This window comes from Stylophora pistillata, chromosome 5 (genome assembly GCF_964205215.1).
Source record: "Stylophora pistillata chromosome 5, jaStyPist1.2, whole genome shotgun sequence".
NCBI classification, from domain to species: domain Eukaryota; kingdom Metazoa; phylum Cnidaria; class Anthozoa; order Scleractinia; family Pocilloporidae; genus Stylophora; species Stylophora pistillata.
Genome location: NC_142523.1, coordinates 20,015,055 through 20,038,560, shown reverse-complemented (window position 1 = coordinate 20,038,560; position 23,506 = coordinate 20,015,055). Strand labels below are relative to the sequence as shown.

General features: G+C 38.1%; 1 protein-coding gene across 1 annotated transcript; it reads left to right on the top strand.

Moving 5' to 3' along the window:
• The first annotated feature begins 1,878 nt into the window (after positions 1 to 1,878).
• On the top strand, positions 1,879 to 18,105 carry LOC111335898 (vascular endothelial growth factor receptor 1-like). Its single transcript, XM_088761672.1, has 14 exons — positions 1,879 to 1,955; positions 2,209 to 2,256; positions 4,067 to 4,315; positions 4,660 to 4,773; positions 5,166 to 5,193; positions 8,935 to 9,122; positions 10,771 to 10,887; positions 11,397 to 11,581; positions 11,909 to 12,028; positions 12,690 to 12,766; positions 13,126 to 13,166; positions 13,487 to 13,583; positions 14,217 to 14,313; positions 15,929 to 18,105. The coding sequence occupies exons 1-14, from the start codon at positions 1,883 to 1,885 to the stop codon at positions 16,940 to 16,942; spliced, it is 2,448 nt and encodes an 815-aa protein (XP_088617798.1). The 5' UTR covers positions 1,879 to 1,882; the 3' UTR covers positions 16,943 to 18,105.
• Positions 18,106 to 23,506: the final 5,401 nt, after the last annotated feature.

The window sequence follows — 23,506 nt, the reverse complement described above, 5'->3', positions numbered from 1 at the left end:
CCCTTCGCTGACATTCATGAATTTGTGTCAAGTGTATTTTTTGTGTTTTATTTTAAATATTAAGTGTAACGCTTGCTTCCGGTGTATCCTCATTAACGAAGACTATCATAGCTGGCCTCTCACCGTCTAATCTCCTGCTGACCGCTGAAAAGAAAAATTATATTCGGTATTGCTAACTTTTCTGCTTTCGGATAGCGACTGAATCTCGTCAAGGACCGCAGATAATTATGTTTAATGTCTGACGGAGGACCATGATAGGTCTGACAAAGGCAAAGCAGAGGTAAACCAAATTTAGCAAAAAATACTTCAAGGGCTGTTTAAAGGACTTATATAATCAGTCAGACCCTTAACGTGACACCGGAATTTAAAATCAAATTCAGAAATGCAACCCATCCTTGAATATTTTCGCTTAGTTATTTGGAGAAAAATTTCCCAACATCACATCCTTCTCTAAGAAATGTCAATTTAGAAGCTAATACTCGCTTCCCATGTAAAGATAATGTACTGGAACATAAGTCCTTTGTAAATAGCTAGTTAGAATCTACGATGGATTGGCATTCCATAGCTTAGCTATGTTCTTTAGCTAGTATCCACATTATTGACTGCTCATCTTCTCTTATCTCGTCTTTTCTGTCCAGCCAAAAGGGAAGGTAACTATCAATATCATCCTTTCCTATAAATAAAGAACTCTTCCGTGGGTCATTATATACGTACATTCAATTCATTGTCCAATCACTGATCAGCAAACTGCAATCGTAATTTAGAAGAGAATCTCTGAGTATATATTAATGACAGCTCGCGATAGCTGTTACCGTGCAGATGTTACTATGGGAGCGATGTTACTGATATGATATGTATACCTCAATACCTAAGTCCTACAATAAACGATAGTTGTGTGATTATCGTCAGATGTCGGTCATATTTGGCTGATTGTTTGTTTCATTAAACAAATTCTGTCATCTGTTTCAACATAAAGCATTGACATACTAAACAAACTGAGTAGTTTAAAGAGAAAAGACAAATGAATAGATAAATGAATGGAGATTTTTTTAATTTTTTTCCCTTTTGCGGCGTTTTTTTCCGGATTCATTAGCGGGTGAGTGCGATGTGTTCAGTTTTTTCGTTAAGCTTATGGTGTTTCTAGCCAAGAGATCCAAGGTTATGTTGAGCCACTTGTTTACTTACCAAATGTGGATCTTTTTTTTTCATGTTCGTCTAACATTCCCATTCTAACTGGTTCAACAGATTGTAAGTAGCCATGCTTAAACTATTATTTATAAGTAAACAAGGCAAAGTTGGTTGCAAAAACGAAAGGTTCCCAATAGAAGGATATAGACAGAGTACAATGTTTTTGTTTAGATCAGTAGACGAGTGTGCAAAGATGCAGCATAGGAAAAAAATTCTTACGTATTATAACAATTTAATTTTCAGCGTTTGGTCATCTTCAGCAAAAGTTAAGAAAAAAGAATTGAATAAATCAAAATCTTAGTTTGTTTCTTTGAGTATTTCTGTACAGTCATCTATTAAAGTAATAGAAAACAATGTTACTTTCTCAGGCTTAATAACATGATAACATGATGAATCCCTGAGAGAAATTGGAAGAACAAGAATGAGGGTTATAAATTGGGAACTGTATGGTGGATGATTTATAAGCGTCAAGCTATCAATATTTTTAACGTGGAGATCTTAGCTCGAACTCACGTTGCAAATTATAAACGGTGATTACAGACGGTAATACTTTTTTACTTTGGTATCCTTTGTAATAAGCTGTAGAATTATGCAGCAACCGAGGTAAAGAGCACAGGGAATGTGATAAATGCGTAAAATAAGCTTATAATTTGACGTTGGACTCTTTACTTACAACACTGTTTTCAAAGGTTGTATGGCATGGTCATCTTGGATTGCGGTTGGTGACTGCAAAGAGTGCATTTCTTTGCAGTATCGGGAAAGAGTCGGTATGTGACAAGAGGAAAATTTTAGAATTTATGATTCGAAAATGCGGTTCCGGGTTTTTACTTCCGTTTTGCAACTTCAAAAATCTGTACATGTATTATAAGCTTTTACTCAAATATATGAATTCTCATGTATAGATTGCAATATATACCACAAGTAAAGTCAATGCCATTACACAATGCGAAATAGATTGATAACCGAGCACAAACTAATACTGAAAATGGTTGAGAAAAATATAAAATACCTTACTTTCAGAATTCAACTGCACAAGGACTAAGGAATTACTATCACAGCCTTGTAAATGTAAGTGGTTTTATGAATAAGGGAAAAGAAAAGGATTGCTCGTGCGCTGGTTGAAAATGTTGCACAGATATCCCTCAACTGGCCTTTTATCAACTTCCAAGTTCTTTGTTAAAAACAATTTAGTCTTATCAACTGAGTGGATAATACGAATTGGCCACCGCAAAGAGTTTCCAAGCTGACGTTTCGAGCGTTAACTCTGACGAAGCGCTAACACTCGAGACGTCAACCTCTTTTCGCGGTACCACGTTACATTATCAACTCAGTTGATGAAATCCTCCCACTGACGCAGCACCACAATTTATTTATAAACATTACCCCACCCCACTGCTCCCGTTTATCATTGCAAAACAGCACGACGCGTGCTGATTAATTTTTGTCGTACTACACAAAAGCAAATTTTTTTTTATTTTAGCGAGTGAGTGCTTAGTATTTTCTCAGTGAAAATCATAGCTGCTATCTTCGATTTTTAACGGCAGCGGTCAACTGGGGAGAGAAAGAAATCTGCATCAAAGGGACGAGCGACGGTTTATAGGAAGTAGAGGGTAGAGAATGGAATTGATGGTGCACATTAATCATTACTTTCCTTTTCAAAAGAAGGCTGTCAGAAAAGATTTAACATTTCAAGTGCGATGTTTTGTGAGAGGTTTTCCAAAACCAGTGTTGAATTGCACAAAATATGAGAAATCTCTTGATACCACGAACATGCTCACGACTAATCAAGTTGATAAAATTATGGAAATGTTGGTCAATATACATGCAGCGCTATAAAACAGTGAAGGGAAACGGGAAGCAGCTTTTCAAATCGTGGTTGCAGATAAATCTTAATTCAAGTTTATTCCTTTATCTTGAGTTTTCTTACCCCCCCCCCCCACCTTTTTTTTAATTATGCTCGTAAACTCCGTGGCCAAGTCCCCGTGAAGTTAATCATCTTCTCGAGAATTTATGGGTTCCATATAATCAATTGCTTCACTTCAATCGCTCTCTAAGAGGTTCTCCTGCATCTGAGGCACTGTGGAATAAGGCTGGGGTGAATCTTTGTAAGAACAACAACCTCACGAATCTTAAAACGACGCAGATCACAGTTTCTATAGAAACTTACCCCGTTATCCTCGGGGAAAAAAAAGGGAAAAAGGAGGGGGAAAAATAAATAGCGCGCACTTAGCACGAGTTTTAATGTTACCGATTAGAAACTAGATTTTTATTTGTCATTCAAATAATGGAAATTTTTCTCTATTGGAAAAAGATATATATATTTGCATTTGCCTGCAGAACTAGCGTGATTTTTGTGAGCAAGGGCTTAGTGCATTATCAGTGAAAACAATATATTGATTATAACAGCAGGGCAGGGCAAGGGAAAGACAGAAACTTACAACAAGGGGGTGAGCGACAGTTAAAAGGGAGGAGAGTGGAGATGATGAGGGGCGTTAGAAGAAGGTCCTCTTTAAATTAATTATCGGCAATGAAAGCCCGTCAAATCAGATTAAACAACTCGAGGGAAATGCTTCATGAGGGGTTTCTCCTAAAACAGAGTTGAATTGGACGAAGGATGGAAAGTTATTTGGAAACACAAACATGGTCACCATTATTAATCGAGTGAATTATGGAGTCGCTGGTCAATACGCATCCAGTGTAATACGGCATTTGTTAAAACACTGAGAGGGAAAGGAAAGCAGCTTTTCGGACCAAATGTCACAGACTAGTCTTATTTTACTTTTACTCTTTTAGTTATTCTCTTTGTTTTTCTGTTTGTCTTAGTTTTTTTTTTTAATTTTCACCTACTTTGAATTGTGTTTGTCATTTCTACACCCAGGTCCTCCTATAATTAATCCTCAGCTGAAGAATCAGTCGGTTGCATATCATTCATCGCTTCAGTTCAATTGCTTTCTAAGAGGTTTCCCTACACCTGAGGTAAACTGGACTAAGGATGGGGTGAATCTCGGTAACAACAACACTCTCACGATTCGTAAAGCGAAACCGGAGGACTCTGGCCAATACACATGCCGCGCCAAAAATAGCGAGGGGAGCAAGAACTCAACTTTCTGGATTGAAGTGGCGGGAGGTATGGTTCTCACTATAAAAAAGAAAGAGCTGGAGTCTATATTATCAATTTAATTTTCTGTTAGATAAGGAACAAAGAAAGTCGATTCTTAGGTTCCATATCAGATTTAAGGGTATCAAACCACCTGTAGATCTACTTAAAAATTGATGAAAATTATAAAAGAAATATCAATTGATGATGACATTTAAAGAGCGAGTACGTGTCAACTGATATAAAAGATGTGAGTTTGTTTTTTATTTAAACATATGCAAATAGTTGTTGGGTAGCCCTAACCGATTGTTCTTTAGAGAGTCGAGGAATTTTGACTGTATAGATCTCAACACTCCATTTTTTGCACATGGCAGCCCCAGCAGCTCCTTCCAGCAGTTCCATGGAGTGGTACTACATTGGCGGACCAGTGGCTGCTCTTATATTCCTGCTGTCTCTCAGCGCATACATCAGAAAACGCCGTGCGACAGGTAAAAGGAACTGTAGGGAGGTGCCATAGGTTACCCGATGAAAACAAGATGTTTTGATACGGCAAACTGTGACTTTTTACTTGTCAATGTTTAGGATTTAAATGGAGCTATTTTTGTCAGGTCACATTCCGCATTTCCAGAGCTGACAATGAAGGTCTCTTTTTACTCCCTTCAAGCCCATTAGCTGATCAAACCATGTGAAAGTTACAAATTATATCCAGCTATTTACCATGGCAAGCCATCTTATTCCTTTTTAGTTCTAGTCATGGTATGAGATAAGTTAAGTGTTATTTTTAGAAACGAGTCGTAGGCTTTGACTAAGTTAATGATGTCATTCTTGCTCACGACGAAGCCATTTCTTTCATCTTTTTCAACATATCCTTGCAAAATAGCCTACCAGGAGTTGCCCAGCAGGTTGAAGTTAGTAGATTTTCTTTGTTTTAATAATTACTTTAAGTATGTTCTTATACCCGAGGTTTCCAACTCTTGAAGAAGTACGTATGTGCATAGAATTGTTAAGAGAGTGTCTCTGTTAGAGCGGTCCGGTCGATTTTGCTTGAGGCACATATTTCGCCCATTTCTTGTGTATTGTAAGACGTTAATGTGCCTATGCTAAAACCACAATCTGTTAGATCGGATCTCTTCATTTTTCAGAGTTTTACGGAAATTAAATTTCATTCGAGCGCAGGTCTCTCGTGACACTTTTCAAGACTTTAATTTGAGACAACTTTGGAGAATAATTTAAAAAAACCTACGGAAGTCAAGAAGAAATAAATACCCCAGCCATGTATATTAACTCTATCTTATCCATCGAGGCGATTTTCGAGAACATCACATTACAATCAAGTAAACAAGAAGACTTGAATGACACCTTGTCGGTTCGCTTAAGTCACACACGCGAAAACTGATCAAATTCAAGCTAAATATTTGAAAACGTGAGGCGTTCTTAACTGATCCAACTAACATAGCTAGGAATTCCATGCAATAGAAAAGGTAAATACAGAAAAAAACTTGCGGCCCGACCTTTGCACAAACTTTATAACTCCGCGAACTAACCTGATTCTCGGCAATCTCCAATTTTGGCCGCCATTATGAGGGACTTGTCAACATGAAACGTTGCTGACATAAATCGAGCAGGTAGAGCTAAAACCGTCATAAATACATACGAAAGCAGATCAGATGAACTTTACTTTAAATTCAATTTGAAATTAATCGTTAAACTTACCATTCCTACATTCCTATGCGACCATTTCTTCCAACAATTCAAACAGGGAGATGACAAAACACGGAGCCCTACTCCATGGAGTTCCCTATGGAGTACCTTAATGGAGTATCCCTAAAAGTCATGTGTTGGTCAAATAAAATATTTTATAAACATGGTAAATCGTTTAGATCTACATATCCTAAAATATTTTGAGCTTATCGGCTCTCCGAATGTCACAGTTCGATACAATCCAGTTTATTGGGGGACAGGTGACTAGGGATCTCAGTCTTACTGGTTCCTCCATTTTGGTTTTACCGCTGTGTAATGAGTCCTTTGATGGGAAGACAAAACACTACATGTGATGAAAAAACCCACTGTCTCGAGTTCTGCACGAGGTAAAATATTTAAGCTTTCTACATTTCCCAAATCAACGGCCCTGGTCGCATTTATTTACTGACCCATCACTGTTTTTTTTTTTTTTTTTTTATTTCTTTACATACCTCAATTCTATTACGCTACAAAAAGATGGGTGAGGAGAAGCTCAGTTTAAAGATATAGATTACCTTTTTTTAAGTCTCAACCTACAAATGTAAGTTTGTATCCTCAACGCTTCGCACAATTAAAAAACCAATGAGATCTTGTGTTATTAAATGGAGCGCCACACATCTTACAGACGCCACACATAAACAAGTATTTTGAGAGACGTAAAACCCGTCGCAGAATGAGGGATATCTGTCCTTTTGACCTCTTGAAGATCATATGAAAATAGATGAAAGTCGGCCTATTAACGATAACGTTCATGGATGCTAGCTACGTTAAAGCTTTCCGTTGGAAGTGGTCAGCAGTTTAATGTTAATTTCAAGATGGCGGTCAGTTCGTGTACTACATCGAACTGCGACGATGGGAGAGCTGACAAGCTCAAAATATATCAGGATGTGTACATCTAAACGATTCAGCGTGTTCATAAAGTATTTTATTTGACTAAAACATGATTTTTAGGGATACTCCATTCAGGTACTCCATAGGGTACTCCATCATGGAGTAGGGCTCCGCGTTTTGTGATCTACCATTCAAACACTACATCTAGATCTAGTGTGCAGTTTCCCTTCGTCAGTCCACCGTAAGAAATAAACTGTACCACCCAAGCTTCGACTCGGATGTGAAGTACGAATTAAATGAAACAACTGCTTCATCTTCGAGGCAATATCGCGCTGGTATTTTGATTTTCTGATCGACAAGAACGGTGATCAGAAAGCAATCGCCATGTTTACCTCATAAACAAGACCGCTGACCAGCGTTCTGAGTGAATACATGCTTAAAGAACTTTAAGATTCTCAGTGAAGACATGCATCGTGGTACAGAGTATTTCATTTTATTCTCATAACTTTTTCGTTTAAATTACAACTGGTATTAATTAATAGAGTTGTCGATATATTTTTAATCGGGGTACCCTTATGACTTTTTGCTTGTCTTCTGTGGTATAAAATGAGGTGCATCTTACCAGAACATTTTATTTAGTCCCCAATGCACGGAATGAACACTGTATTTAGAGTGTTTGTTGTAGGGCATTTTTGCTGTTCTCAAGAATGTATGCAAATTGCTTCCGTATGTGGAGGCAGTGTGGCCGAGTGGTTAGAGTGTCGGACTTGTAATCCGCCGCTCCCGGGTTCGAGTCCCACCCAGACCACTGGATCTGTTTCACGGTAGCCCCGAGTTCAGATCCTTGGCCACGCTTGTAAATAGCCAACTGGTTTGTCTCCGGCCGGTTGGGGTTCTTAATGATGTTCTTAATGATGTTATGTTCAATTTAGACCATTTGTTTCATTTGTTTGCAAGGACCACAATGGAAACTACTGGTTCACCAGTAATTGTGTAATCGTATAAAAAGACTTTTTTTTTTTTTCCGTATGTACTTTTGACGGTTTTAGATCTAGCTGCTCGATTTACTGCTTTGCTACGCCTCATGTTGACAAGTCCCTCTAAGTTTTCGCAAAGGTCGGACCGCAAAGTTTTTTTCTGTAGTGTTTTTTCTGTTAGGGTTTTCTGTAGTGTAGTGTTTCAGTTTTCGCGTGTGTGACTTAAGCGAACCGATAAGGTGTCATTCAAGTCTTCCTGTTTCCTTGATTGAAATGTGATGTTCACGAGAGTCGCCTCGATGGATAAGGTAGAGTTAATATACATGGCTGCGGTATTTGTTTTCTGCTGAGTTCCGTATATTTTTGTTAATTCTTCTCCAAAGTTCTCTCAAATTAAAGTCTTCAAAAGAGTCTCGACAAGCCCTCGCTCGAGTGAAATTTAATTTCCATAAAACTCTGAAAAATAAAGAGATCCGATCAAACGGATTGTGGTTTTAACATAGGTACACAAATGTCTTAAAACACACAAGAAATGAGCGAAATCCGTGTCTCAAGCAAAATCGACCGGACCGCTCTTACAGACAGTCTCTTAATCGCCACTGCCAAGAAAATTGTGTTGTATTTTAGCTTAGTCCTTCTTGTAGACCCATTTTAAATATTGCTTGTTTACTCGATTTTAGACCGATCCCTATTTTTAGACAACCCGGTTTGAGTCGGTTAGTAATTTATTTACTAACCATTAGACAGGCACGTAAGAGGCATGGTATTCAAATGACGTAAAATGCAAAATACCAAGTCAGCACACGGTATCTTCAGATTCCACATACTGTGTTCATTCCGTGTTTATTATAAAAATCAAATCTCTGGTACTGGGATGATGTGGCACGGGCTCATTCAGTAAACTAGTATCCAAATTTCACCTATTTCAACAATTTTCCATCAGCAAACGAGAATTTTTTAACGCGCTTAATATAAATTATTTCATAGACCCTCGCAAAGATGCCTTTTTTATATAAAAAAGAGCTATACTCAGAGATGTAAAGACAGATCGGTAACAAACATAGTTAAATGAAAGTTGTGTTTTCATCTGCAATTATTCAGTGAAGAGCAAGATGAAGTTGAGATGGTTCAGTTAAACGCAAACACGGATGAATGGGAGATTGCAGTTGACCGCCTGAACTTTCGCGAGCCCATTGGCAGAGGGGCATTTGGCTCAGTGTGGCGAGCGCTACTGGGTCGGTCCCGTGGCAGACGTGGAAATCGTACAGTTGCTGCCAAGTGTTACCTGCGTAAGAACATTTTTAAGATCTCTCATTATTGAAAGCTTGATTGAACTATCCTCAACAATAAGGGCTCGCGTTGTGTTCTATGTTATGTTATGGAAGCGAAAAAAGTGGAAACTACTACTGGCAATAATAAAGTCTCACCTTATTTTAATCCCACCTCCAATCACGTGCTCTCCTCATGCGGCGGTGGTCGTTGGTCAATATTCCAAGGCAAATTCCCCCTGGCGTCGAATATTTTGCACTGTTGCCATCTGAGAGACTTTTGACGGAAATTTTGTTATTTGACTTGAAAGAGGCCAAGAGAGCGTGCGGTTTTGGGGAGACAACAATTTGAACCATATGACCTAACTTAACCAATTGGTTTAAATAGAGACTACCCCATGGAAAATGCGCGCGTAAGATTTTTATTCACGAGTTGAGAAGTATCAGAAAAGGAACGAGTGAGCGTAGCGAACGAGTGAGTTTTCTGATACTCCTCGACGAGTGAATAAAATCGTACAAAGCATTTTCCATGGTGTAATTTGTTTATTTTATAGATATTGAGATTTTTGAAAAGAAAAATTGCTGGTCAATTTTATCAGTTTAGGCGCGCATGTTTATAAAACCCATTCAATTGCTATTATAAACTAAAATATAAAGTTCTCTTTGTCATTCAAAAACAGTCTGCAACTTTCATGAAAATTCAAGGCAAACTTGCAGTGTATATAACTTAGTCATCATCGGAGTCGCTGGATACTCTGATTCTCTTCCACTGATGCTTTTTCGTAATCTTTTCCTACTTTTGTGCGAACTCTTAAAATGAATTCACTCAAAAGTTCATTCAGCTCGGCGGGAGGAATTTCAGCTATTTCACTTTGTGCTTCTGCTTTTGTTTGAAGGAACTCTGTAAACAAAGCAACGTCTCGTTTCGTTTTCTTCACTGTGTTCTGGTTTTCTTGTTCTTCAATAAAAGTCTCAATGGAACCTTCCAAGGAAGCAAACCTTGAACTAGTCATGTTGGATTCAAGAGTCGGAGTGAAACTCGCGGACCACGATTGTGCACTAGTGAATTTTCGTCGTTCGCGTTTGTGATTGGGCGAACGACGTTTTTTAACTAGTGAAAATTCATCGTTCGCGTTTCCCATTGGCTAATGGATTTAACGTACTAGTTTTACGCGGGCTTTTTGTCGTGTGTAAATCTCAGTATCCATGAAATAAAACTGTATAACCTTATTACGTAAATTAAATTGCGGACTGATTATAAGTTATAAGTCGTAAAACGAAGCAAAACAGATGAATGAAAACAAAAACATCAAACAAGAACAAAACAAAAACGAAAACCTACAAAATAAAACAAAAACTCATTAGAAGTTACTTTATATAATAAAATGAAATAGAGAAAAAGGATTGCGTTGCATTTAAGTGGTAAAGACCTCTTTTTTCAATGACGATAAATCTAGTTGAAGAAATATCACACAAATGAAATGTCGTACAAATGAAGACAAACGCCAACTCGTTTATTTTTCTTAGCAAATATGAATGAGTTTTTGAGTTTTGATTTAGATATGTAGACCTTGTGCCCCGAAACTTGTGCTGATTATTTAACGCCAAAATACAACACCCTCAAATGAGCGTGTTAACCATTGCAATTTTTGTTTTTGTGGTTCCCTAGCAATCTCTGGAGAGCAAGGAAGGAAGGCCCTGCTGAGAGAGATCGAGTTATTAAAACTCTTTGGAAGGATGGGACATGAGAATGTTGTTAAGTTTATTGGCTGTGTTACAGTTGGAGGTAATCAGCTATTGTTATAATTGTAATCAGCTGAGTCATAGTAAGGATAAAAACATCTCTGAGGACAATTCAACCACTAGTATAAACATTTCTATTGCTAAGATGCTGGGCTAATTCAGGGAATACTTCCATTTTTTAAAATTTTTTCGGTTATTTATTTTTTTTTTCCAAACATTTAGCGCTCTAAAATGTAAAATGTGATTAAAGCTCCGATTTAGGATAGCGAGTCTCTGTCTATTTATCTGCCATCTTTTTGTCATCCTTTCCGTTCGCTCGCTCGTCTGTCTGTCTGTATAAGTAGTCCTCTATCTGCCGTATGTGTCTGCCTGTCTTCATATCTCTGTCCGCGTGTTTCCTTCCTTCTCTTTTCCCTCTCTGTCTCTACTTTGGTTCATTAAAGATAGAACCTACCATATAGATAAAGTACGCGCGTAAAATTTAGAACATTTTGGAACGTCTGCTCTGCTTCTCTTATGATGATTTGCAAATTCTTGTTTAAAATTATTTAGTTCAGCCAATACTTATCATGGAGTACCTGTGGCGTGGTGACTTGCTGGGTTACCTCAGAAAATCCAGGGGGGTTCTCGACCACTATCATCGTGGGGTCGGAAGAGTCGACCACTTGACAACATATGACATGGTGCTGTTCGCTAAACAGATCGCAAATGGTATGACTTTTCTCGCGTCTAGAGGGGTAAGTGCTCAAACTCCTCTTGGTTTCCATTTCGCAGATCGATCACCATACATCTTCCAGTTAGCTCAATGGATAAAGCGCTGGACTGTTGTGCGGGAGGTTGAGGGTTCGAGCCCCGGCCGGACCAACACTCAAGGTCTTAAAACAAGTGAGAAGAATATGCTACCTTTCTATATCAAGAAATGGCTAGATACTCTTGACATCTCGGATAGGGACTAATAAATGGAGGTCCCGACTCTTGCAGGGTTAGGGGTTAGAGACGTTAATTTCCTACGCACGAGATTACTGTGTGATGGATGTCCATCACATTCTTTTTTTCAATTTCAGGTAATTCATCGCGATCTTGCAGCTCGCAACATCCTCCTCGATGAGCATCGTGTATGCAAGTTGACTGATTTTGGGCTCTCTTATCGGGATTTCAAATACGGTCCAGGAAAAGCCAAGAGGGTAATTTTCAGAATTTTTTAATCACTTGTTCAGCGAGTTGTTAGTTGACTGTTATCAAATGAATCATATACCATAATGCGAGGTTAGCTTCTTTACGTGTATACCTAAGGTATAGAGGAGAAATTTGTTTTGGGGTTGTGGGTATGAAATATTATAATGTGAAAAAACTAAAACGAAAAATGAGCGTATGCCAGTAAATGACGTCAACTAGGCCTCTATTTTGATACTCAAACAAAAACTTGAACTACGCTGACGAACCTTACTTCCTTATATACAGTTTTACCGCCAAACATGTTTCTCTAATCGGAATGCCATCCTAAGCATTTCGAAACTTTCATACAAACAAAAAAAAATTATACACTCTACCTAAGAAGTGAACGCAGGGAATAAGAAAATCGGAGTTGATAAATGTTCTTTTAATTGCAAGAATACCAACTCAAACATTTCGAAGGGTAGTGCAACACAGGAGATGTAAAGAAAAAGGAGCACGTGGTTTGTATCTAAAGAAATTTGTAGAAACGCGTGTGTTTCTCTTGAATTTATCGCGACTACTCGCATCTTTGGTGAAAAAAGGGTCTAAATCTTTGCGAAAAATATCTCAGAAATTGTATTACAGAGTCTTTAATTGCATATGCTTATAATATTCTAAATACTCACCCAGGGATGTATCCCAGTCAAATGGAGTGCACCCGAGATTCTCATTGGCCATGTGGAACGGCTCTCAACCAAAAGTGATGTGTACGTACTGCAATCGTCATCATATACATGATAAGCGTCAACCTGTTTACGATGCTTACTTAACGAATTGAATAATCAGTGCTTTATTTATCAGAGGGTCATTAGGATACGTCGAGCCGAGAAATCTGAAAGTAGATGTGGATGAGTATTAAGTTTTACGGGCAATAATTAAAACCTCATTAAGAAAAAAAAGAGATGAAAAGATAAATGAATGATCAAATAAATAACTATGGAGTTTTATGTTTAAGGCATTGTTTATACCTTGTTAAAAATATTCTAAAACATTTGAAGTGTCTGAATTAAAGATCATTTTTCTACCCTAGTTGACATGAGTCGTCATCCTTATATTTCTTTCACAGGTGGTCTTATGGCATTGTCCTGTTTGAAATCTTCACAATCGGTACTCAGTTCACTTATTTGTTAGTTTACTTTCAGAAAATATACTCGCCGAAATTGCTTGCACAATTGCCATTTGAAAGGTTATACCATGAGCAACTACAGAAGCATTGCATGATAGAGAAGTAATGGCAATACTCAATGTCGCTGATGAATATATATTTTACCACATTGTTAGAAAACGTTTCTTCTTCTATCTCTTATTTGATGTAAACAGGAATATTCTTCGATAACTATCGTTTTAACAATGAAATCATTCCGATCGCGCCTATTAAGATGGAATTGATTACAACAAAACAGTTCTGCTCTTTTATTTGTCCACAGGAGGTATTCCGTACGAAGGATGGTCTGAAACCACGACAATAAGAAAAATCTATCAAGGTTACCGTTTGCCAAAACCTGGACATATAGACGACAGTTTGTAAGTTCGGCTTCTTCTGTATTATACTGAATATGGATTGTACAAAACAAAAATGTAATGTTACAGAAATAAAGTGCGATACGATAGCTATCGTGGTCGGGTTTGTTGTAGCTTGCATTAATTTTATCAGATGGTGAAAAAAGCGATAATGGTGGTGATGATGGTGTAAATACCTCGTGAACCTTTAAATCTGTTCAGACGGAATAGATAGCCTTCCTACCAAATTTGAGCTATCAATAAAACAAAAAAAGACTAAACTAAACTAAACCAAACAAAAGCAAAACAAAATCGAAACAAAACAAAACCAAAACAAAACAAAACAAAACAAAACAGAACAAAACAAAACTAAACAAAACAAAACAAAACAAAAACAAAGCAAAAAACAGCACAAAAAACGAAACAAAAAAAATACATTTTAGAAATGACTCACATCACCCACTTCAGTCAGTTCAAAGTTGGTGAGTGAAATTCAGAATGATATTGGTTTCTTTATTCCAAGCTCTATTTGAACTGCAATGTAACAAGGTAAACCAAGCGATTTTGTTTTTGTAAACTTAGCATTTCAGGTGTAATTGTAGCTAGTTGCGGCTGCGTAACCCTGATAGTAGGAAATTTCATTGTTTTTTTTTGTAGATACGCGGTGATGTTAAGCTGCTGGAAGTATGAAATCGCTGCCCGGCCACATTTTGTGAACCTCTACAAAACAATGGATACCTATCTTAAAACAAAGGTTTGCCATACAACATCTTATTCAGAAAATACGTCTTCGGTTCTGGGTTTTTTGGGTAGTTTATGTTGGTCTTTGTTTCTCTTCGTTGTCTTGTGTTTGCATGCTCGACTAGTTTTTTTTTTCCTTTCCGAAAGCGTCTGTTTGTTTTCATGAGGTACAGGTCTATATATTAGGATCCCAGGTCATTATATTATAATTATATTATAATAAAGTTCGGATATAATGCGCGCTGTTAATGGCTGAAAGAGCGTGTTCTATTAGATTACAAAACGTGGAGCTGAGCTAAAGCTGTCCGCCATCGGCCAATTTGTACTTCGACAATTTCCCAGACTTCTCTCTACTTTATTTTTCGTTAATTGAAAGCGAAATTTCGGAACAAACGACCCGGCAAGTAGCTACAGAAGAGCCAAACAAAATTTTGCAAACAAGCCAACGAAAAGGACTGTTTGAATGTTTTCGTGCTGAGTCAGATTGTTGACTTTTATACGGGAATAAAACTGAAACACAGGCAACACTCGCATAGTATGTATATTTTCGTATTCAAAAACAAACAGAACCAAAAAATAGGAATAATAAAACTTGAAAATATAACCAACCTAGCAGAACTGTTAAAATTCATACAGATCAAGATAGTGTGAGGCAACTGCTAATCTCCGGTCATCATAGTAAGGCATGCCTCAGATATCTCAGAAAGAACAACTAAGGACCTATTCTAATGTCCTTTCTGATAGGTTGAGTGGAAGGCCACATCAGGCACAACAGCCGTATGTTACGGTGCTGTCATCCCGAGCGATCTTCAAGTTCCTAAGAATTTGGCTCTCGTTCATTCATAAAACATACACCTCGGGAAGTTTGCTTGCTTATTGCCATTTGAAAAAACTGGCATGTTTTTATAAGACACGATTTGGGCTCATTTCACCGTACATTATACTTTCAGATTCTGTATCAAAAATAGAAAACCTCAGGCAAAAATGTTTTTAGATTCGAGTTTCCGAGCTATTTAAGTTTGTGAACTCTTACAGATTATGAACTTTAATGGTTTGACAGTTTTGACGGCCGAAGTCTTATTCAAACAGTCGGATTATTTGAATCATTCTAGCACGGATTCCAATTGGCTCATTGTAGCATGTTTTGTGGGAGTATAGAACATACTAACGACACTTTTGTTTGCTTCGAAAATTATAATTTGCTTTGAAGAGTAAGTAGTTCGTTGGGAATTTGACGGAATCTTCATTATTAAACAAATGTTAAAGAAGTAGCGAGAAACAACACTCGGCTACGTCTGGCGTTTCCTCCTAGATCTCTCTGGCCGCTTTGTAAGTGCTTTACAAAAGACCAGAAGATAGTCAAGGCTTCTTTATTTGTTAATTAATGGCGAGTATGGAACACCTATTGACGTGATAGTTTGGAAAATTTGAACGAAAGAGGTCGACCTTACCTGCTTTCGTTTCTTTATCAATTTATACACACAAATCGGTCCCTGTCTTTGCAATCTTCATTGTCTAATAAATGATTCATTTTTTTTGGATTGTTCCTGGTTCCATTGTTGACATTCATTAACTCACTGATTATTCAACATACTTAACTCCTGATTACCTTCTGATCTTTATCACAGACATATGTGGATATCCTGGACATGGACAAGTATGATTACGATAAGTACAAGTTTATCGATGATCGTGGAGCTGTTGCAATCCGAGAAGATGCAGGACCAGATGAGCAAGGAGCAGCTTCCGCAAATCCCAACCGTGAGGTGGGTGAACACGGTGCTATTGCACATCCTTTTGTGGTTGAAATAGACGATGGCGCTACAGCTTTCCCTCTCACAATTAGCGTAGAAGACGAAGGAGCAGCTGCAGCAAATCCCGACCGAGAAGTGGGTGAACACGGTGGTACTGCGCATCCTTTTGTGGTTGCAGTAGACGGCGGTGCAACAGCTTTCCCCTTCAGAGTTAACGTGGCAGACGAAAGAGCAGCTGCAGCAAATACCGACCGTAAAGTGGGTGAACACGGCGCTACTGCGCATCCTTTTGTGGCTGCGATAGAAGACGGTGCTAGAGCTTTCCCTCTCGGTATCAAAGTAGGAGAAGAAAGTGGGGCAGCGCACTCTTTTAAGAGTGTTGAAAAAGATATTGATGCCTCAGCGTACCTTCACGAGAGTGATACTTTACCATACCTCAGCGAGAACGAGGAGGAAGATTTTGAGGACTCTGAGTGCCCTCTTGGGCTTGAGGAAGAAGATATTGACGACCCTGAGTGCCCTCTTTTGATTGAGGAAAAAGATATCGATCTTTTGCCATCTTCTTTGGTGATGGACGATAACGGTCTTGGTACTCTGGTATGCCCCCCTGTGACTGATGCTGATAATCAAGATGCTGCAGCAATACAGTCTGTAAAGGAGGCAAGAGGTGATGAAGAACCTAAGACTTGCCAACTTGAGAACACAGAGGATGAACAAGACGATATTGGAAAACATATGGAGGACCGAGGGGATGCTGTAGACCTTTGTGATGAAGAGGTTGGTGTGCAAGAGAGTAATGGTTATCAACTAACAGCCGTGGATACAGACGAAACCGGAAATGACGAAGACGAGAAGTCATCCGAAGCAACTCCTCTTGTGCAGGACTGAGGCATGATACCAGAATTGCTGAACCTCCCATGTTGTAGTCGTTTATTGCTCAAGTTTCCTAGTTTCCAAGTCTCCAAGTTTATTTCGCACTATTCAAATTAATACAGTATAATTAATGCAGTATAATACAGTAAATTAATGCAGTATAAGACGACTTATATAACTAGGTGAAGAAGATGATGAGAAGTAGATATCATGCAGGTTGTTTGTATATGGGTGCACAGTGACCAAAGTAGCCGTAGCTTTCGTTTTGGTCACTGTCCCATTTAAGTAAATAGAGAGGTCCAAGATACAAGTGTGAGGCAATAATAAATTAGGGTATTAAGAGAATAGTTCTTAATATAAATATATAGAATGAATAGAAGACTTATTGATACAGCGCGATAATATACAACATTTAGAATTTATAATAAAAAAGAAAAAAGGGAGAAAAAAGAGAAGAAAGAAGGAAGAAAAAGGAGAAAAGAAGGAGAGTAAAGATAATCTAATTATATATACTTCTGCTGTATTGTTAAATGAAGACGGGAAGCTAAAGAGAAGAGGGTATGAGCTGTTTTAGTTATCATTGGTTTTGCTCAGTGGTAATTTGTGGTCTAGATTTCGAGAACCTTAGGCTTACCTTTTTGTAGCTCCTGATTTTAAGATGTAATGTTCATCTTACAATTATAATGCTTTGTTAGTAATGATAATCATTTTTATAGTTTGTAGATGGAGGTTAAGTAAAAGTTTCCTTGAAAGAAAATTTTCGTATTTACTTCACTTTCACACTTGTTAGTTTAGCGTTTATTTACTTGTTGCACCCGTGAGTGCTTTTTCTGTTATCGACTGTAGACTGATAGAGACAAAAAGATACAAAAAAAGGCATCGCTGATTAGATGATTTTTATAACTGATTAAGTCAGATATGCTTAATGAATTTGTGAGTGTTTTCTAAGTATAAGTAATATTTCCTAATTTTTTTGAGTGTAATATAGAGAAGAAAAATGCTATTGGTTTGTTCGTCACGAAGCAAAGTTACTATTAAGAACTCAAAGTGACCATTATGGAAGACAAATAAATAGATGTTGATATCTCTCAAGCCACCATCAATATTGACCCTACTAAAAATAATTAACTTGTTGTAAAACACTCTATAAATGCTTCAATAAACTTATATAAGCCAAACCCGTTTTGTTTACTCCATCCATTGCTACAAAATTGCTAGTTCGGATTAGACAACTTTCAGGGAGACAAAGGCAAAGGCGCAGAAAAGTCTTAAAGAACAAAAGAGACAAAAGGAGAAGAAGATTAATGTGAGCAAATCTAATTGCAGATTTGAAGGAAACCATAAACTAAGATGGCATTTAGTATCAAAGGGTAAGAATTAAGAAAATCCAGTTGCGCTGTACTCGTTCTGATTAGTGTATCTCACTTTCCCAGCTTATGCCCGCTTTTCAACCAGACGTAGCATAATTCCAAAGCAATATTTAGATTATTTTTTATTCACAGCTACCAACTGACTTCTCTTTAGCAATCGGGCTGTCTACTCCAGTGCCTTGATTAGATGGATGGTATATTAAGGTGATTAGTATTTAATGTTGTTAGTTGACATTACCGCTTTTTATCATTGTCTGACCCCATTCTGATGATTCATTCTGCAGAAGTTGGCCTAAGGGAGATATCCCAAGTACCAATGCAGCTTTGTTTTCTGTTTTTATCTCCAGAGTCTCAGACCTTTGGGCGTCTCGGGAGCAAGCGTTTGAACGTTCTTAATACTAACCTTGCCTTTCGGGCTAATTTAATCGAACCGTGGATCATGTGTTCGAGAAGTGCATCCTTGCCAACATGCCCGTGGATTCTAATTCAAATATTTTACAATTTTTCAATTTTTAATTTTTTTCTTTTTTCGCCCACGATCACTTACATATTATTAAGTTAATGTTGCCCCACGTTCTACTTCTACTTTTATCGTAAAGAATACCATGCTTTGATTCTTTAAACTCCTTTTTCGAGACAGCTCAAGGCGGTTATTTTCTTATCATCCTTCGTTGTGTCTCGTGACATGCCTTTGGCAAAATCAACGATGGCATTTAAGTGAGAAACTGATTAGGATAACAAAGTCGCGCGTGTTTTTTATCAGGCGTAAGTAGAGGATTCGTAAAAGGAGAGGCGCTACGCCTCCTAAGAATGAACTCGTCAGGCTCCACGTTCAATAAATACTCACAGTGTTTCAAAATACGAATAAATTATAGATATCAAAATGAAATTTAGGAGAAATGCATCTTTGAATTTGATCTCACTGGGAGTGAAAGGTCACTCAAGAACTTACATGGGATTAGGCTAGAGATCGATTGTAAAAACGTTTCTCCGTCCGACGGTCACCCAGGAGCCGAGAGAAGCTTTCTGTTTGACTTTCCTCCGAAATGCTGTGTAGCAGGGCTTCTTTAGAATCGATGCTCGTTTTCTTGGTAAATCACAAAGCTCTCTTTCGCCCATTCAATGCTTTTAAAATGATCTAGTCGGCCATATAATACGGTGGCTTTTCATCGTGCAGGACGACCTTTTATCGATGGCTTCATTGTCGCAATCGCAAAAGCCAGTTCTCGATCAAGATTGCAAAGATTTAGTCGAAGAATGATATAGATACAGAAGGCTTTCCTTTTCTGCAATACAGAAAATGCCGAGAAAGGCCACCATTCCCGCAATGTATCTTTGCGGAGCGAGGCCTTTTACGAGAAAAAAGGAGCACTTTCCTCTTGTTCCTTCATTTGAAATATTGATAACACGCATTGCTTAGTGAGGTATTCAGAAAACTGACGTGATCATAACTAAAACAATTTTTTCAATTGTTTTCTCAATCTTATTCACTTCTAAATGCTTCAATAAAAACGTTTACAAGCAGAGACTGAGCCGGAAGGTTTCCTTTTTAATATATGAAGAATAAATCAAATAGATGTAGAGACAAACAAAAGGGCTTGCAGAAAAAAAAAAACAGATTTTCTAATAGCGGCTGCGTTGATGCCAGCAGTTTCACTGATTTCTTTCGCGTTGAAGCACACCCCAACGTCCTAACTATTTCAAGAAGTTTGAGTAGAAAAACGTGTTTGGCCCGGTAAACGGTATGACCTCCGATTTATTTATTTATTTAGCTTCGCCTAATTATCTTAGCCCATTACAGTGGGTTCCCGGTTAGCTCAATGGATAGAGCGCTGGACTGTTGTGCTGGAGGTCGAGGGTTCGAGTCACGGCCGGACCAACACTCAAGGTATTAAAATAATTGAGAGGAATATGCTACCTTTCTATAACATCGAGAAATGGTTAGATATTCTAGTCTTCTCGGATAGGGAAGAATAAATGGTCTCCTGCAGGGTTAGGGGTAGGAGACGTTAATTTCGCACGCACGGGATTACTGTGTGATGGATGTCTTCCCCTTGGGTGGGATGGGTGGGTAACAGGACCCCCGTTGAAAACAGTGTTTACTACACTGAAGGGGCTATCCTGTATAAATAAAAGATGTCTAAAAAAATCAGTAAAATCAGTGGTTCCCTCGTCAACAATGACAAAGCCAATCCCCCCCCCCCCCCCCAATTCCCAGTAAACAGGCCAAACCACATCACAGTAATCTCGTGAGTGGGCTCTTTAACGTCCCCTGCCTAACTAAGTTAACTAATAAATAGAAGTAGCAGACGGACCTACAGTTCATTCGTCCTTTTCCGAGAAGACTAGAAGGTCTATCCATTTCTTGACCTTGAGTGTTGGTCCGGCCATGGCTCGAACCCTGGATATCCCGCACAACAGTTCGGCACTCTAACCAATTGAGGTAATGGGGAGGTGACATTTCTTCCTCCGTCACATTCTGACACCCTTCGCCTCCTTTGGCAGGTATGTCCACTTCTTAACATATGTTAATTATTCACCGAGCGGTTAAGGTATAAGATATTGGTCAACTAACTAAGGAAACACGCTCTACATCAGGTAAAAGCCTTTCACGTCCACGACAGTTTTTATGCAGGAAAGAAAAACTTCCTCAAGTGCGGGAAAAGTCGACGAACCAAGTCGCGATTGGTTCAAGTTTGGAATCTGCTTGGTTTAGAATATGGTGCTAGTTTTCTGGACCAATCACGGTGCCGAGTGAAGTAAAGCAAAACCAAAGCAATCTCGGATTACTTTGCACACTCCATTGAAATTGCTCTTGGGGCCATATTTTTTACTCCCAGTACACAGAGAAATATTTATGGAATACTTATACCCCAAATGAGGGTAATACAACTTTTAGTTGTTTCAAGGTGTTCATAATTCACATTGTTCACTGTGAAAAAAAAAAATAGAGTTTTCCTTAGGACCAGCAATTTTCCCAGGAGAAATTAACACATGAAATGAATTTCAAAGGCAAACAAACTGTACTTTGAAAAATGTCAAAATACTTGTCTGTCAGCTTCAGACTTTATGTCCTTCTACAGCAGAAACCCACTAACTCGAACAAGAACTGATTTCTCTTGGATTTGACCCCATAGTTTTAGTCATTTACTATAAGATAAACAAAGTTGATTTCATTTGAACTCCATGTTTACTCGAGCTGATTTCTGTGCTTTCCATTGGCTTAAATTTACCCTGATGCCTCCAACTTAACTAGAAACATCAGTCAATAATGTCAAAGTGTCAGAACATAGCTCATTGACACGTTGCAACCTTTATGAAACTGCAACTATGCGAAATCTGTTGCTTAGAAATAGACAACTCCATATCTTGTAGATAAATACAATTCACTTTTAATTCCCACTTAAATTACATAGGTTGAAACTCGAATAACAAACAATTACAATAATTACACAATATACGATATGAAGAAATAACGAACAACAGGAAGGAAAGAGAACTATAAGATATTTCCATTGTCATGACCACCGAAAAAACCAAGATGACGTTAATGTATTACTGACGTTACTAAACTGCAGTTAGCGCGAAAAACGAGAAAACAGGCATAATACAACGATTAATTATGCAAGAAGCAACAAGGTGGCAATAAAGCGGCAATAAAAAAGACGACTAGATGGGGTTAAAGAAACAACCGTTGAAGTATAAATGTTGGCTAGTTAGAGTGAAAAGACTTGGATGATTGGCTACGAAGATTGTTTCGTTTTGCAAATAGGCGGGGCCTTTTGGCGACAAATATATTTAATTACAAGACTTGTGATTGACAGTAATTCCATACAGTGATTTAAAAGTGTTAGCTTATCATGTTTTAGACCAGTTTTCAAAAGAATCAATAAAAGAGAGAAGTCGGTTTTTCTAATCTGTTCGCCTACCTGAATCTGCCTGCCTGAAGAGAGAAACCTCTTTTTACGATCCGGCTCAGTTTTGACCATCCCAAGTATCTTAACTTCTTTCGTGACGGCGATGTTAACAACATAGGCGTGAACCGAGCTAGGGTAGCGTATCTACATCCGGGACATGATAAAACAGTTGTACCCAAAGGACTGGGGATTGGTAAAAGGAGCCGTTTGACCTTTTTAACGCCTTCAACTTGTAATTCGTGTTTGTTTCTCTTAACATCGCCCGCCTAGATTAGCTCGCTATTTGCAGGCGGTGTTTATTGTAAGTAATTGTTTTGGAAGACCTAGTAAACTTGTAAACTTGAAAAAATAAAAAAAAAACTTGACTGTCGCTAAACGAAAAAAAACCGAAGAAACAAGCTCATCATTTTACAGTACAGTATGTACGATCCTGTTGTCGACCTTCAACACTTCGTTACCGAGGACGAATCGATCGTAGATCGAAGATCTAGTTTCCTGGGTGACTACAGGTCTGATGCATGTGCCGCATTCCGAAGGTATTCCGAACACCGCGACGACCGCTAACTCTGCCAGTTTCTACCTCCGGGCGTACAACTTCTTTGACGAAGATCCCTCGATGGCCTCTCATGATGCTGTGTTCATTTCTCTAACTGAAAATGGTGAGTTGGAAGTAAATCGATTTGGAACTCCCGAGGGAGCTGCGTGCGCAGCGAAAAGTAAGCCACTGGAGTATAAAGGTGGTCCATAATGAAAACCATGACGGCAACGGCGACGAAAACGTCACTAAACAAAAGATTTGAAAAGTCGAACAATGGCGCGCACATGCGATATAAACATCTGTAAATTTCTTTGCATCCTCTGCAAAACAACTACGTATAATGACCAAACTTTGCTTTGTCTGGGAACGTGAACGACGACGGCTAATTTTTTTAACTCTGTTGTAAATTTAACGCTTTGTTCCTTTTTAACATTTGACGATAAAAACTTGGGACAAAACGTTGCTTGATAACATTGTAAAATTTAAAAACGATAAAAAGCTATAGAAAGCTAAAATCGACGACGTTTCGACGTTAACATAACGTCATTATCAAGTCAAGAATGTATAAAAATAAGTTCTATAAATACTAAAAACGAACAATAAGAAAAAATAATTTGCGGGTTAGTTAAACAAAAAGTTTAGCACGTATGGAGTCCATTTGCACGTTCAGATTAGGTTTGAATTTCTTAATATAAAGTATTTCAAACGCTAAGCTATCAAACTTGCTTTGACACTTTCTCAGAATCTTAAAATG

What these genes read in the sequence shown, in the direction of transcription:
- LOC111335898 (XM_088761672.1), top strand. Translation starts at nt 1,883, where the DNA reads ATGGCATGGTCATCTTGGATTGCGGTTGGTGACTGCAAAGAGTGCATT. An exon ending in TGCTGCCAAGTGTTACCTGC is followed by an intron (nt 9,123 to 10,770) that starts GTAAGAACATTT and finishes GTGGTTCCCTAG; the next exon opens with CAATCTCTGGAGAGCAAGGA. An exon ending in GGACATATAGACGACAGTTT is followed by an intron (nt 13,584 to 14,216) that starts GTAAGTTCGGCT and finishes TTTTTTTTGTAG; the next exon opens with ATACGCGGTGATGTTAAGCT.